Consider the following 14,247-nt stretch of genomic DNA (forward strand, 5'->3'; position numbering starts at 1 on the left):
TTCGTCACCTTCTTCCCTCCTCCCACCCTCCCAGTCGTCAATGACAAGAACAACAGAGGACCTGTTGAGGAAGTAACTGGGTGTTGCTGCAGAAATATTCCAGAATGGTGGAATGAATTTGCTGCATCCTGGGACACAGGAAGCCCATATTCACATGCACTTCTATTTAAGACCCATTACAGCCGCACAGAGCAAAACTTGGCGGAAAGGCGAAAGATTTGCCATTCTTTCAGATCGGGCGTCTGATTCTCAGAGTACTCCGCATTCCCAAACACTCCACGAGTTGATATCCCCGTGCGGTTCTTCACGGGCGAGCTAAAATGGAGGACCGCGTGAAGACGTTTGAATTTTTGAACGCTCCGATGAGCCGGATTTCTGTGCACGGGTAACACCGTCCAAGGTCGAAAATCTGGATTAAGCGAGGAGAGTAAAGGGTCTTACATAGGTCAGGCTGATGCCACGGGCCTCGCGTGTACCAGACGGAATAGTTCACCAATCCTAGAGTAGATCATTCATTTACGAGGCAAGCTACGGATCACATAAAAGGTGTTCCCAGAAGAGTCGAGACGGTGAGGGTAGGGAAGTTTCTCCAATCATTTCTGTCTTGGAATTTTTTTTTTTTTTTTTTTTTTTTAAATTCCGGCATTTTTACAAGTCGTCAAAAGAGGAACCTCTAACAGTGGCATGAAAGGGGAGAGTTGATGAAAAGACTAAATGAAAAGATCAAGTCAAGATGAGAGGTTAGGGTAATGGACACAGCATGCGCCAGACAACAGGTCATGCTCTGCACCAAATACGGGAGTGGCACAAAATCGTAGAGGAGAGACAGAGAGAGGGAAAAGTTTTCATCCTGTTTGTTTGACACACTCACCATCCTCTGTTGGAACATAGATGTTTAAAAAAAGACAATCCTCGTGTTGATCCTGTATGTATGTGGTAACTATATCCAGGTTGTAGGTGAACCATATGGGCATCATGATCTCTGGCACGGCATTGTGGATATTTTGGGGGCACACAGGAGCGAAGTGGGTGGCGTTCTTGATCCCGGACCAGGACGACGGCGGCTCGGGGGGCATGAAGCGCTTTTCTCCCACCGGGGAGGCGGCGTAGGGAACCCCGAGATACTGATCCACCGGCCCGAGAATCTCGCTGGGTAGCGGCACCCTCACCCCTCGGAGTTTCCCATACTGCGTGTTCACAGTGGGGTGGTAACTCTGAGCCCTGGCGGCCAGAAAGCACCAAGAAAAACTGAACACCCACAAGGACACGGTGAAACTGATGCAGCTGTGGGAAGCGTGCCAGTTCTGCAAGGGGAGACAACTTCTCCTTGGGGAAAACCACATGGTCCTTGTGAGTGAGTGTAAGCGCAAGTGACCAACATACAAGCCAGGGCAACCCGTCGGCAAACACGCAGGCTTCCCGCGCCCTTCGCTCAGCCCCGCAGTCCGGCCACCTGAAGGACAGTCATCAGCTGCGGTGCGGCGGCCCGGTGGCGTCGAGACGAGGGGGGGAAAACGGTCACGGGTGCGTAGTGGCTCTCCGCAGAGAGGTCCTCATTCACTGTACGCCCTCCGCTCGTCAGATCTTCTATCCAGTGCTGCAAAAGAACAGGACGGGAGAATTAATGACAGTTCCCTGACAGCCCACCACTTCGCTCCCATTTTTAGTCAGTCATTTTTATTGACTCGTAGAGTCCTTTTTCTGTCACGTCATAAAATAGCTCACATGCTTTTTATTGCTTTCATCAATCCACATAATCAATAATGACCCATGACTTAGATACCGCAATTAACTTTTAGGCATCTTGTCACGATGTGCCTGATAATGCAAGAAGGACAGCCGAAATGTGAAAGGCTTCAAAGCTGTCACGAGGTAATTACCCTCTACTTCCGAGAGCAAATTTACGTGAACGGTTGGGTATTAATAGACGCGGGGAATTCTCTCTTCAGCCTGGCAACAGAAGTCATTCACAGAAACATGGTAAATAATAAAAATTTCATGATCTGTTTAATGCAATGCGGCATTTTCTCAACGTTCCCCCAAAGGTGGAGATATGAACAATTTAAATTCAAAACACCGCCTCTCCCCTAGTCACTCTTACAGGAATTCTCATTTAAAGACGAACAGAGAAGAGGGGCGGTGGGTGCGGGTAAGGGGGGACGTAGCTACAGGCGGCACGAGTTCTTCCGATGACAACGCTGTAAATGCTTATCAGCAGTCCCTGGGTGAGACGCCGGTGCCAGGGACAACACCTTCCCACACAGCCGGATCAATTTTCAATTTATGTCGCCTCATCCTTATGAGCCGTTTGCAGCATTTGCTCTAATAACAATGGGAAAGAAAAGGCAGCATTTAGAAGAGGATATTGCATTGCAGAATGACTCCTAAATGATTTAGAACCTACTAGCAGCCATCGGAGAGTCACAAACCACAACAGGGATGCAATCCCGATGTTCCCGGAGGTGTTGCTATCCCTAGCCGGTCCACACCTCTCAGAAATGCTGATGAGGGGGGGGAGGGATCCGCCTGGCCATTCGCACAAGGTCGCCCCGACTCAATAGCAAGACGCGTGCCTGAATTTTGTCGACGCTCTGTACAAATTAATGTGCTCGCTGGTCAATTCTGCGCGGGGATTCCGGCGTTCCCGGCACCTGCTATGTGGGAATACATGAAAAGCCTTCCACATCCAATCTGGGGAATAAGAGGCGTGCATTGCTGAGGGCCGACGGCTAGCGAAGGCTTCCAGGCGAGAAAAGTCACGCTGACGGAGTCCCTACCCTGCTTAATAGCGTTCGGTTCGGAAGGGAAGGAGCGAAATGGCTGTAAACCATGAGGTTATTTAGTGAAAAAAATGTTTTACTTTATAGCACCCGCCCGTGGCTCGAGAACATGTATAGCCTTGGCGACAACCCACGCCGATCTTATGAAAATGCAAGAAATCCACAACGCACAACTTTTCATTTCAACATACCCGCCTTCCACATTATCAGGTAGATGACTGTAAACACTTCAGTGTAACTCAATATAACGTTTCATCCTTCAATATAATCACTTTGGAGCTTTTGGGGAATGGTTGAAATCAAGTTGGAGTCTTTAGGTTATTTTGAGCACAACGTTTGCATCGGAGAAAAAGCACAATATAAACTGCTCGCAGACCAGAGTCCAAAGCGACTTTGAGCTTCATAATAATCACTTATTCGCTAGAAAGTCTCGACATTGCAATGTAAGATTACAATCAATATTAGCTTTGAATGCTTAATCATTCAATGTTTAAATAGCAGGATAGGATTTAATACGTACGATGAGAACGACAACATTAACGTTCAATTTTTCCCCGACTACTTCACCCAATTACAGTTGAAAATTGCCAAAATATTCACAAACTTGAACTCCTCCTATCACTCGATAGTACGTTAAACTGGAAATGGGGCTCTTGATCTGTGAGAGGATTTTATATATTTGTATTGTGACATATACTACAAATTGACCGTTGACTGGAAAAAAAATGCAGATTATTCCCCGACTTGAAATACAATTTATTTTTTCTACATTTTTTTTATTTTCTAAATAAGAACTTTTAGGCCTTTTCTATGGAGCGGTTCCCAAAAATTGGAAGTCTTTTGTCCAAAACAGAGACAAAAGGACAGAGGGCAGTGAAGTATTACCAGGAATAGTGATTTTTTTTGTTTCTTAAACTCGATGACCCTGATAGAATTGGTTATTATCACCTTTAACACGGTGCTTTCACATTGCCACGGGTGTAAAATGCATAGATGTGGTAGAATGGCACAGATCACTCCACATCTAAACCCCTGGCAAAATAACTTCAGGCGCTGCATCAATGTCGGCGTAAAAGGGACAGATGGTGCGGCACAAAAAAAAAAACAAACAAAAAAAACCCAAACGAATGATATTGTTGTGTCTACACTGACGCTTTTAATGCAACAACCCAGTGTTTTTGTATTTCACACTCTGAAGCACTCTGAAGATTCAAACAAAACATTGCAATGGAGTTGAATCATGCATGTAGGTGTTTCAACTTGCAGACCCGCACTTCTAAAAGGGCTGCCGCATTGGCTTCATCACAGCTGCTCTTAATGGACAAACTTCAGAGGCTGCAAGTCTCTCTCAAATATTCCTATGCGCATTATGACACCTAAAACATAAACCAGGATGAGGCGAGAATTGTTGGCAATAGATATTATCAGCTAAACCCTCGACCACCGAGAGCGAGAGATTTTAAATGTGTAAATTTGTGCCGAAGCAACAACGCGGCTTGTGGCATCTCTGATAATCATGGGATATTATCCGGCCACTGCATTACATATCATTAGTTTTACAGTTGCTACATGCTGAGCAATTAGCATGAAATCCCATCTGTCACCCGCTGTAAACAAACCCGACCCGCCACTTCCCCCTTCACAAGGGAGACTTTAGTCCAAATCTTAAGTTTTCCAATTAATTTCAACCTTATCGCGTGAGGAGTTCCACGGTATAAAACGAAAGAAAACGGACATGCTTGAGAAAAGGACACCTCGCAACTGCCCGTACCAACATAGAGATTTATACCGTCAATTCCAACAGAGGTTATTTCTGATTTAGATCTGCACCCGGCGCAACAGAATATGTGTGATAAAACTAATTCTAGTTGAGTTAAAATACACCGGGTCAAACTTTTTAATCAGGACATAGCAAGGACATAGGACGCTGTGATTGACTGCATGTGTTTAGAGGACACGCGGCACAGAGGACTTCATCAGTCTCCCTTCCAACCGCATCTCGGAGGTCCTCGCTGCTGTGATCTTTACCTGCTGAAGTACTGCCAAGGGAGGAACAGAGGAGGTGAGAGAGAGCCACCGCATGAGTTTTCCCTCATCATCCCAGAAATATTGATCGTCTCATCACCGTGGCCTTGCAGCCCCTAATAAATACAACCGGCGGTTGGGAGTGGAAGAATGGGACGTGTGTGTATGTGTTGACTCTAAGGGAGGTTATTAGCCCTTAATGCAAGATGGCACCCTACCAAGTACACGCCATTAAGCATCTTCCTCCGAAATTCTCTGATCGCCGCATAACGGGACACGTTGGATTTCGGCGGGTCCGGATCCTTTCCGTTACGGCTCGGAGGGACGGCGCTACACAAGTTGTTCCATTCAGATCCCGTATTTAGAAAAAAAACAAAGACTTTATTCTTCTTTATTTCGGTCCAAGCGCACAGCAGTGCACACCCTTTGTTCTCCTAAAGCGGAGAGATCTCTGCATCGCAATAAAATTCCGAGCACAGAGCCAAATGTACTCCTACGCCCCGACATCCCTTAGAGAGAGCCTGAATGGACTCTGATAAAAAAAGGAACCAATAAGAGCTCAGAATAGATGGAGAATCTTACTTTCCCCCTCTCCGATATTGTAGTAGCCAGTCGGTGACACAGGCGTCGACAAAGCCGCATTAGTCTACTAGTACATCCAACTTTCAATGAAGAAAGCTTCTCTGACCGGGGTGAGCCGAAGACCTGATTACAAATGCTTCTGCCGCTGTTACATTATAACCGCGGCTGAATGCGCCGTCGTAGGAACGATAAGAGGCGGGAAAAGAGACGGCAGGCAGGGGACTGAAGGCTGCACGCCGGAATGTTCCCTCAGATGAACTCGTACAGATGTTAGAAGCAATATTACCTTGTACAGAAGCTGCGATTTCGCAACCAACTCCATTTTGATTCATTCGCTTATTATCTATACCGCTAATCCTGCGCTCTCGGTTGCGGTGAGGCTGGAGCCTATCGCACGTGGCATTGGGCGAGAGGAGGGGGTTCACTCTGGACCGGGCGCCAGGCGATCACAGGGCCAAATTTGGAGAAAAACAACCGTTGGCTCTCACATTCCCACACCATATAGAGACAGACGACCATTCACTCTCTCATTAGCACATCTGGGCAATTTAGGGTCTCCGATGAATCTGCTCTATGTTTTCGGACAGGGGGAGGAAACCAAGCGGACACAGTGAAGAACACGCAGCCTCCGCGCAGAAAGGCCTCCAGACCAAACCAAACCCTTTTGCAGTGAGAACGCGAACCACTGCGCCGCTCTTCTTTGTCGTCTTCTATTCCTTTGGGCTTTTCCCTTCAGGGGTCGCCACGGCGAATCGACCTTCTCCATCGAGCCCTATTCTCCGTATCCTCCTCTCTCACACCAACTACCTTCGTATCCTCTCGCTCTACGTCCATAAATCTTCTCTTTGGTCTTCCTCTAGACCCATTCCAGCGATACATTCACTATCCCTCCTCTGTGCACGACCCAACCATCTCAGTCCGGCTTCTCTGACCTTCTCTCCAAAACATCTAACATGTGCCGTCCCTCTAATGGACTCATTCCTGATCCTATCCGTGCTGGTCGCTCGCTAAGAGAACCTCAGCATCTTCATCTCTGCGACCTCCAACTCGTCTTCCTGTTTTTTTTTTCCAAACCATACAGCGTTGCGAGACTAACCGCTGTCTTGTACACCTTTCCTTTCATTATGGCTGATATTTTTCTATCACACAGAAACCCTGACACTTTGGAAATGCTACATTTTGAGATCTCTTTGCTTTCATGGAGTCTGTATGTAGATATCCACTGACATGTATCCATGCTGTTATCCGGTAACGCCTGCTTTCCACCAACAGGCAAACACAGATATCAAAACAGAAAAAAAAAGGAAAAAAATCGCTAATGAATGTTTACACATTCTCCTTGTGCGGTCATACAATACATGCAAGCTCCTGGGATTGCTTAAATAACAGCTTGCACTGTAAAATCAAGTAGAGTGGCAGGTTTCAGAAAACAATTTTCGCAAATTGGTCAAACTGGAGTGCAACTTGATAGAGCTCCTGCTGAGAACCAGTGGCAGGAGTGAGAGCTCGCTATTTCTTGCCTTTTCTTTTCTTTTTTTTCTTTTGTCGCCAGCGACAGAGCATGTGCAGTCATTACTTAGGAGATTTGGCATTAAATCAAGGACAAAGACACAGCACATTCTGACTGCTAATCACCATGGTGAGGCGGACGTATTTCATAAGAGGAAAAAAAAAAAAAGGGAGATGTTGAGAAATAGCAATCCCGTCGCTGCCGCTGCACACCGCGCATCTCCAGTCCTTCACCCCGCTCGTGGAAAAAAAAGCCTCGTATCATTACGAGTCAATTGACCAAAGGAAAACGTGAGCGACACGGACCAAATACAGACCTGAGAGGTGAATCTGTGAGATTCACAGCGGATAAATAATGGTCTGCCTTTTAAGTCCTGACAGCGCTTGAATCAACTGTTTGCTTTTCATGGAGGGGATGAATTTAACCGAAAAGTCCTCAAAACTGCAACTAGAAGTATTTCTACGTCTTATTGCCTCTTTCCCCTGTCTGAAGGTGCGCACCTGTCCGATACGGTTTAGCCGGCAGTAGAATATGTGAAACACTGTATGAGGGAACGGCGATATTTATCAGAACTAAAAGACTGAATTAGCAGGAAAAGGACTGCAGAGCTTCCATTTAAAAAAAAGAAAATTACAAAAAAAAAAAAAAAAAAGAGTTCATTACGTTAGCTATTATTGATCCAAAACAGAGTCCAACGGCACAAAAAAAAACAAAAAAAAACTCAAAGTAGCTAATCACTCAAGTAACCCAAAGGGACTCAGGCACAGGGTCCATCTCTAATCTAGCCGTATGCAAACACAAGTCTCGTTCACAAACACGTTCTCATTATCCAAAGTCACACTGACATTCTTTGCAGGGTAGGATTGGGCATCTTGACAAGGTGTTTTGTGTTTAATTTCTATCACCCCGGCAACACAGCAAGGTAGTACTCCTAAACAAGGACCGGGTGATAATGGTAGCCTCGACAAGGACTTCACAACATCACTGACTATTAACCAGGAACATCTGATATTAGCGAATTGTTAATTCTACGCACATCTGATGTATTGAATGTAAGGGTCTGACAACCCAGTATTACACATACACACGTTTCAGTTTTGTAAAGACATCGGTGGTCTGCAGAGTATTAATCTTAATGACTTTGGGGATCTCCTGGCAGTTAAATCCAGCACCATCGTCGGGTCAAAACGTTAATTTATCTAATAATTTGCTTTACAGAATGGATACCTGAAATATTTACGACATTCCCATTAGCCTCGGCTGGTGCAAAATCCCCGGTCTAACGCGGCCAACTGAGTAGGTAAAACGAGTAAACATACTTAACATCAAACGCCGGCGCTCGCTCTAAGCAGGGAGGTATATTGACTTTCGCGTCGCAACACGATTGTAAAAGAGGAACGTGTGAATCTCGACATCACAAAATGAATCATTACTCTTGTTATTCCGCGGTCGCTCTTTATCGAGGAGATACCGAGGGGTTAGCGCAGATACTTTCATGTCCAACACTAACTAGGCAGAAGCCGTTCAAAAGAATTGCCATAGGTCAAGTGGGCGGCGTCCTCTTTGCCTCGCAGTGTCTTTGAGCTCCTCTCTCTGAGCACTAATGTGCGAGTTCTTCAACTCCACATGCACGGGGGGATCTGGTTGCAGTTTGGTACAAAGGGGGTTTTCTTTCTCGTGTTGCGAGAAATGAAAATTTACTCACTAGCGCAATAGAGACTCCGCAACAGATGCTTTAAGGAGATCATTCGTAAAGGCCTAGATAACACCTGCAACGCTGTGTTCCTCAAGAGGCAAGTGTTGCAGGGAGGAGCCGAGCTTTTGTTTGAGCGCGCCACTAAAACACTTCCCGCTCGGATGTTTTTGTTCAACTTGTCCGAAGCCCGTCACCAATGAGTCGCTTGGCTCATGCAATTATTTTACAGTGCATTTTGATGAGTCACCTTTGAAAACTCCAGTGGAAGATGTGTGTGTGTGTGTGGGGGGGGGACACTATGTGTGTGTATAAATAACTTCCACTTGCAAGGACATTCAAAATATTTCTTTTCAAGCTGGGGTGTGACTTAATGGTTGTATTTGAAGGAGAGGAAGAATAAATCTGTTCACAGACACGACTGATATGCAAAAAAAAAACTTTGATAAATGCTGTCCTTGAGCAATATCCGGTCAAGATTGCTGGCCAATCAAGAAACTGTGATACAAACTTTGCTCTGAGGAATGAAATAGCCCTTTAGCTCGGAGAGGCAGCGGAAATAAAACCTCTCGCAAAATAGAATGCGAATGGAAATTCATGAAATTGATGTTTATTTTGCTGATTTTTTTTTTTTCCTCCCTATAATGTGCTTGAAATCCGGAATAGATTTCCCTCACCGCTTCCACGGGAGCAAGTCGTTAGTTTTGGGAGGAAACCAATGTCAGACAACCCCCCCCCTCCCCCCCTCCACAATGATTTACTACTGCTTGTAAATCCCGAAGTTCACCGGCCGAGGTGGCACATAACAGAGCGACTCCGGCTCTTCCATTAGTGTCAACTAATTCTGATTCTCGTCGTGCTCTGCTAACACCGATGCTTTTCTCCACGTTGCTTTTTCCCGTCGGTGCAATCGTTTGCAAAACATTTTGAGTTTCTCGCTGATCACAATTGCCGGCGAGGGTAGAGGGCATAGAAAAAATCCAGCAGATATTCCAAGCGGCTCGTCTCATCATCTCACCGGCGCGGGGGAGAGCAGATAGCCTCTTACATGGCCGCACTGACATCAATTTGAGGCTAACGGCGGAAAGGATGGATTTCCTACCTTCATACCTTAAAAAAAACAAAAAAACAAAAAAAAAAAAGTCATCCCAGTTCATGGAGCCAGCGCTGCACCGACTCGGCGCTAAGCGTATAACGCTAATAAAGAATTAACGACGGTACGATTGCACGAATACTAATTAACGCGCTGAATATCATCTTAAGTAACAGGACAGTAAACTGAACTAAGCCTGGCCGGCTGCTGTCGGGGGGGCGGGAAGCGGCGGCTCTTCAAAGGGACTTTAACACTTCACAAACACACAGTGCTGAAGTGCGGGTTTGCAGGGAGTTAATTGAGGTCTAGCTGGTAATTTCAGCAGGGAGCTGATCTCTGGCAATCACAGCTCTACATTCATCTGTATTGCATTTACGACGCATCTCAGATAGATCAGCTTTTATGGCCGGGGCGGGCTCTGGGTTGGGGCGCGTTCGGGATGTCCTTGGCCCGACTGACCACTCGCACAGTCAGAATAATCACAAGTATATCGCAAAGAGACTTTCCGGGCTAGCGATGAAAGTGTCGGGCGGTCGGACGTGGTAGAAAACGACTGCTCGTGATAAGATAATGATACTGGCGAATAAAAAAAAAAGCACCGGATTAGTAGCAGGCATTTCAACGATCTTTACAATAGTCAGGACTTTACCTTAAAATGTATCAATCATTTCAAGCAATTCTGCATGCGTCATACACTCCAATGACTTACAGGAGCCATAATAGGAAGAAAGATATCCTCATAAATTCTACAACGGAGGAGTTGAGAGGAGGTAATCACACCGAAGACAACGTGGTTATGCACCTTTTAAAAAGAGGCAAAGCTCTGCACTGAGTCACCAATTTCCATCCCCTGCATTTTGCTTTTCATTTATTTATTTCGGGAAAAAAAAGATGGGGGATGCGGGAGGGGTTGTTACAGTCTATCCAAGCCGGCACCGGGCAAGAAATGGGCTTCACCCAGGACGGGTCGCCAGTCTGTCACCACGTATAGAGGCAAACAACCATTAACTCCCTCATTCAAGCATCGACGAGAAAAACTTTTTATTTATTTACGAGCCAATTATTTATTATGTTGAACCAGGTATTTGCATTCCAGCAGTCTATGTATATACATGTCACTGTGTTACAGCATCTCTCTCTCTCTCTCGCTATATATATATATATATATATATATATATATATATATATATATATATATATATATCATGTTAGAGAAATGCACTCCCATTAATGTGTCTTTATTTCTGTCTTGAAATCACAAGCAATTTTAAAACATGGTTTAGATGCCACTTATGCCATCAGACTGCACTCCTCTTGGTTCAGTGTTAGAAAAGTGGAGTCTCTTTCCAAAAGGTCAACTTTTTCATTCCCTTGGTCTGACTTTGAAAAACCCCAAACACAAAGTGCCCTTGAGCAATAAAGCGAACTACCCCTGCGCTTTCTCCTTTCACGGAGTGTATCGCGTTCACAAAAAGATGGATTAGAATATAAACCTCTCGGATCGCACAAAGCCTACCTCTTAACATTGGGAGAAAAATAACATGTTTAGCAGTCAGGCACTCAGTTTGCAAATCTCAAAAGAAAAATGGCCTTAAATTAATTTCAACATTTAACTTTTTTCCATGTGGTTTTATAGCAATGCCAATTTGAACAGGTTTCTGACTTAGATAGATGAATTTATACTAATAAGTGTTCTATAGAAATGCAGAAATCTCTTTTTTTTTTGCCAGATGTTGGGCATAGTTTCCTGGTCAAACATCTGCGGGGCACAAAACTGACGATCAATTAAAAGGCACAAGTTATTTGGAAAGTGTTTTCATGAACACCGCAGCACGAAGCAGATAATTCTGATGTTTCTTTTCAAAAGCCCGCGACTACTTGACTGCCTTACAGAGCACTCACAAAATGCCAAAAAGCACAGCGATAGTATGAAGCCATCGGCATGCAAATGACATGGTAGTTGCAGGGAAGTGAGAGGTGCCAAGGTCTATTGTTGTGTGACGAGAAGGATTTCTGGAAACACAACCGAAAGACGAAGATGTACCCGAGCGCCGTTGACGCAGAGGAACCCGCATCATCCGTCGCATTTATTGAAAATAAATAAATCCGCAACAGGTTCGTAAGCAATATGGAGTACACGCCAGGCTTACCGTAGCCTAATGATACCAGATTAAACGAGGTCTCTCTCGGCCGCGCGCGACGTCTGGAGTTTTATGGGAGTATAATCGAGTTTTGAACGAACTCGGCGGTGATGCGCTTTTAACCAAAGGTCAACGGCGAACGGGGATGCGAGCGACATTTGCTTACTATACATATATCGCAACATCAAAACGATGCCGGTGCGCTAATGAGCCAGGGTCCTTCGCATCGGGTGTCAACAAAAGAGCAAACAAATCCATACTATTTAATGTTTATCAAAAGGCAAATGCGCTCCAGTTGTAGAATAAGACGACCTCATTATACAACCATGACTCTTTTGTTTCTGGCTCGGTAAAAGGAAATCACCATAGCGATGCGCTTAAGGAGAAGAACACAGCTGCCCTTCCTCCGGTGTCAGTCCCAGTTGTCTGCTTGGGAGAAAAAAACAAACAAAAAACAGCCATCTTACTCTTCTCATTTCATGTTCCTACTGATATCATTAGTCATGCCGGAGAATCTCGACGATGAGGAGCTCAGAGGGATATTTTAATGACAGTGTCCTTTCTTCGAGGGAGAGAGTAAACAACGGAGGCACCCACAGCTGACTAGTTGCTAATACGCATCTACATTTGCGGAGCGGGAGAACACTGCAATGACAGACTTGGACTTGAAAACACAACAAAAGGTTGGGACCGGATGAGTGGGAACTGACTCCTCGATGTCCCACGTGGAGGAGAAAACACCATCCCCTGACAACGGTCCTTTTGGCTCACCCCGGCAAATATGTCTACTTTTCCCATTCATGATTTCTAATCCTGTCTGAAAGCCTATCTTGAATGTCAGGCTTCTCCCTGAATTGGCTCGTGTTCTTTGTGATTGATTAAAGTACTGTAACCCGGCTTTATCAGACCGCCCTGAACTGTGTGTTTCTGCCAAATCTATTAGGTAATGCATCCTTTGTTATTGTACAGTCTCTCTCCCGCTCTCTCACTCTCTCTCTCTTTTCGTCGTCTTTCGCTTTCCCTCTTTGGAAAAACACACAGAACCGTTAACAGAATCGTACCTGGCTCCACGATAAGCCAGCAGCCGTCAGATCAAACAGCAGAGCGGCATTAAATTCACAACACTTTGCGACAAATGTGACACCTTAATTCAATATACCATTATTCAGAGAATCTAGCTTGAAATTTATCACCAGCCAAAAATACTCCGCTTGAGGGGGATGTGGTAAAAACAAAAAAAAAAAAACACATTTCATAATCAGCATTTCTTTTTTTTTTTTTTTTTTTTTACTTTTGACTGATGCCATCCATAGAAGAAACACAGCGTTTCATGCCTTTAAGGTAACGACATCACTATAATTCATGTCCTCTAATGCCATAATATCCCCGACGTTGCAAACGTTGCGCGCCGATATTACCGCTGACGCCCGAGACCTAGACGTTACACTTACGGTGTCTCCTGCAGGATATTATTCAAACACGACTAGGCAATAGAAAGTCTGCAAGACAAGAGCGAGCTACTTTGACACGCTCGCATCCCAAGGAGGCGTGGAGTACCAAGGGTACTCAAGGTTGCCCAGGGGTTGGTACAACATATAGAGCTCGGCCATGATATTTGAGGAAGCTGTTATGTAAACCCACTATTCTTGACTACAACTCCGAACAGTGAAACGGGAAACAGTGCCGACACTCTGCATACGGAGCTCGGAGTATGAACTAAATTCCCATTTGTGTATTTTAAACAGAGTAGAAGAAGACCACATTAATGACTGAATGCGAGAAGTAGGCCACGTCCAAACACTGCGGGCGAATTTGGCCTCGGGTCGTCTCCACTCCCTCAAAAAACTGCACACACACGCTTCACACACACACACACGCACACACACTGGAGAGTGTGCTATATTTCTCTTCTTATTCTCTGCCTCCTTAGCAGCAAGAAGCCCAAAGCAATGCCGGCATATACTGTAAATACTGTATATGCACACATATTTGTCTTCTTTATCTGCAACATGGATCTAGATTTATACATTGTGACAGCGCCAAATCAAAACGTCCCGCCGCGCCATTCTCCATCTTATCTCCTTTTTTTTTTTAATGCCGACGAAATAACTATGAAAATGCTCTGGGTATCATGTTTCATTTGCAACCTACGGGAAAAAGGGGGTTTTCCGAAAACATCTGGATGTTAGCTAGCTTGAGCGAAAAGTCAGATCAGATCAGATCCTGTTGCATCAACGCAACTTGGGGGCATATTATATATTCATCTATCTGCGCCTATCCAAACCCTGCCCTAAAACGGTGGCTCTTTGAAATCTATTCCTCTGTGCTCCAGCTGTGCTGATACAAGAGCAACGAGCCGGGGCTGTCATGGCGGAGGAGAGTTCTCCGTTCCTTTTAGCGAGCATGATTTTAGAGGAGACAGA

The 14,247-nt window shown here is 45.1% G+C and overlaps 1 protein-coding gene across 2 annotated transcripts in view; it reads right to left on the minus strand.

Moving 5' to 3' along the window:
* Nucleotides 1-14,247, minus strand: part of nlgn3a (neuroligin 3a) — a 114,966-nt gene that overhangs the window by 90,616 nt on the left and 10,103 nt on the right. For both annotated transcript variants that reach the window (XM_086139215.1, XM_086139216.1), the window contains exon 2: nucleotides 872-1,597. In XM_086139215.1, the coding sequence (XP_085995341.1) occupies nucleotides 872-1,343 (472 nt within the window). In that variant the 5' untranslated portion in view covers nucleotides 1,344-1,597. The remainder of the gene's footprint in view (nucleotides 1-871; nucleotides 1,598-14,247) is intronic.

The sequence above is a fragment of the Fistularia commersonii genome, chromosome 31 (genome assembly GCF_037954325.1).
Source record: "Fistularia commersonii isolate RoL2024-O1a breed Wild chromosome 31, RoL_Fcom_v1.0, whole genome shotgun sequence".
NCBI classification, from domain to species: Eukaryota; Metazoa; Chordata; class Actinopteri; order Syngnathiformes; family Fistulariidae; genus Fistularia; species Fistularia commersonii.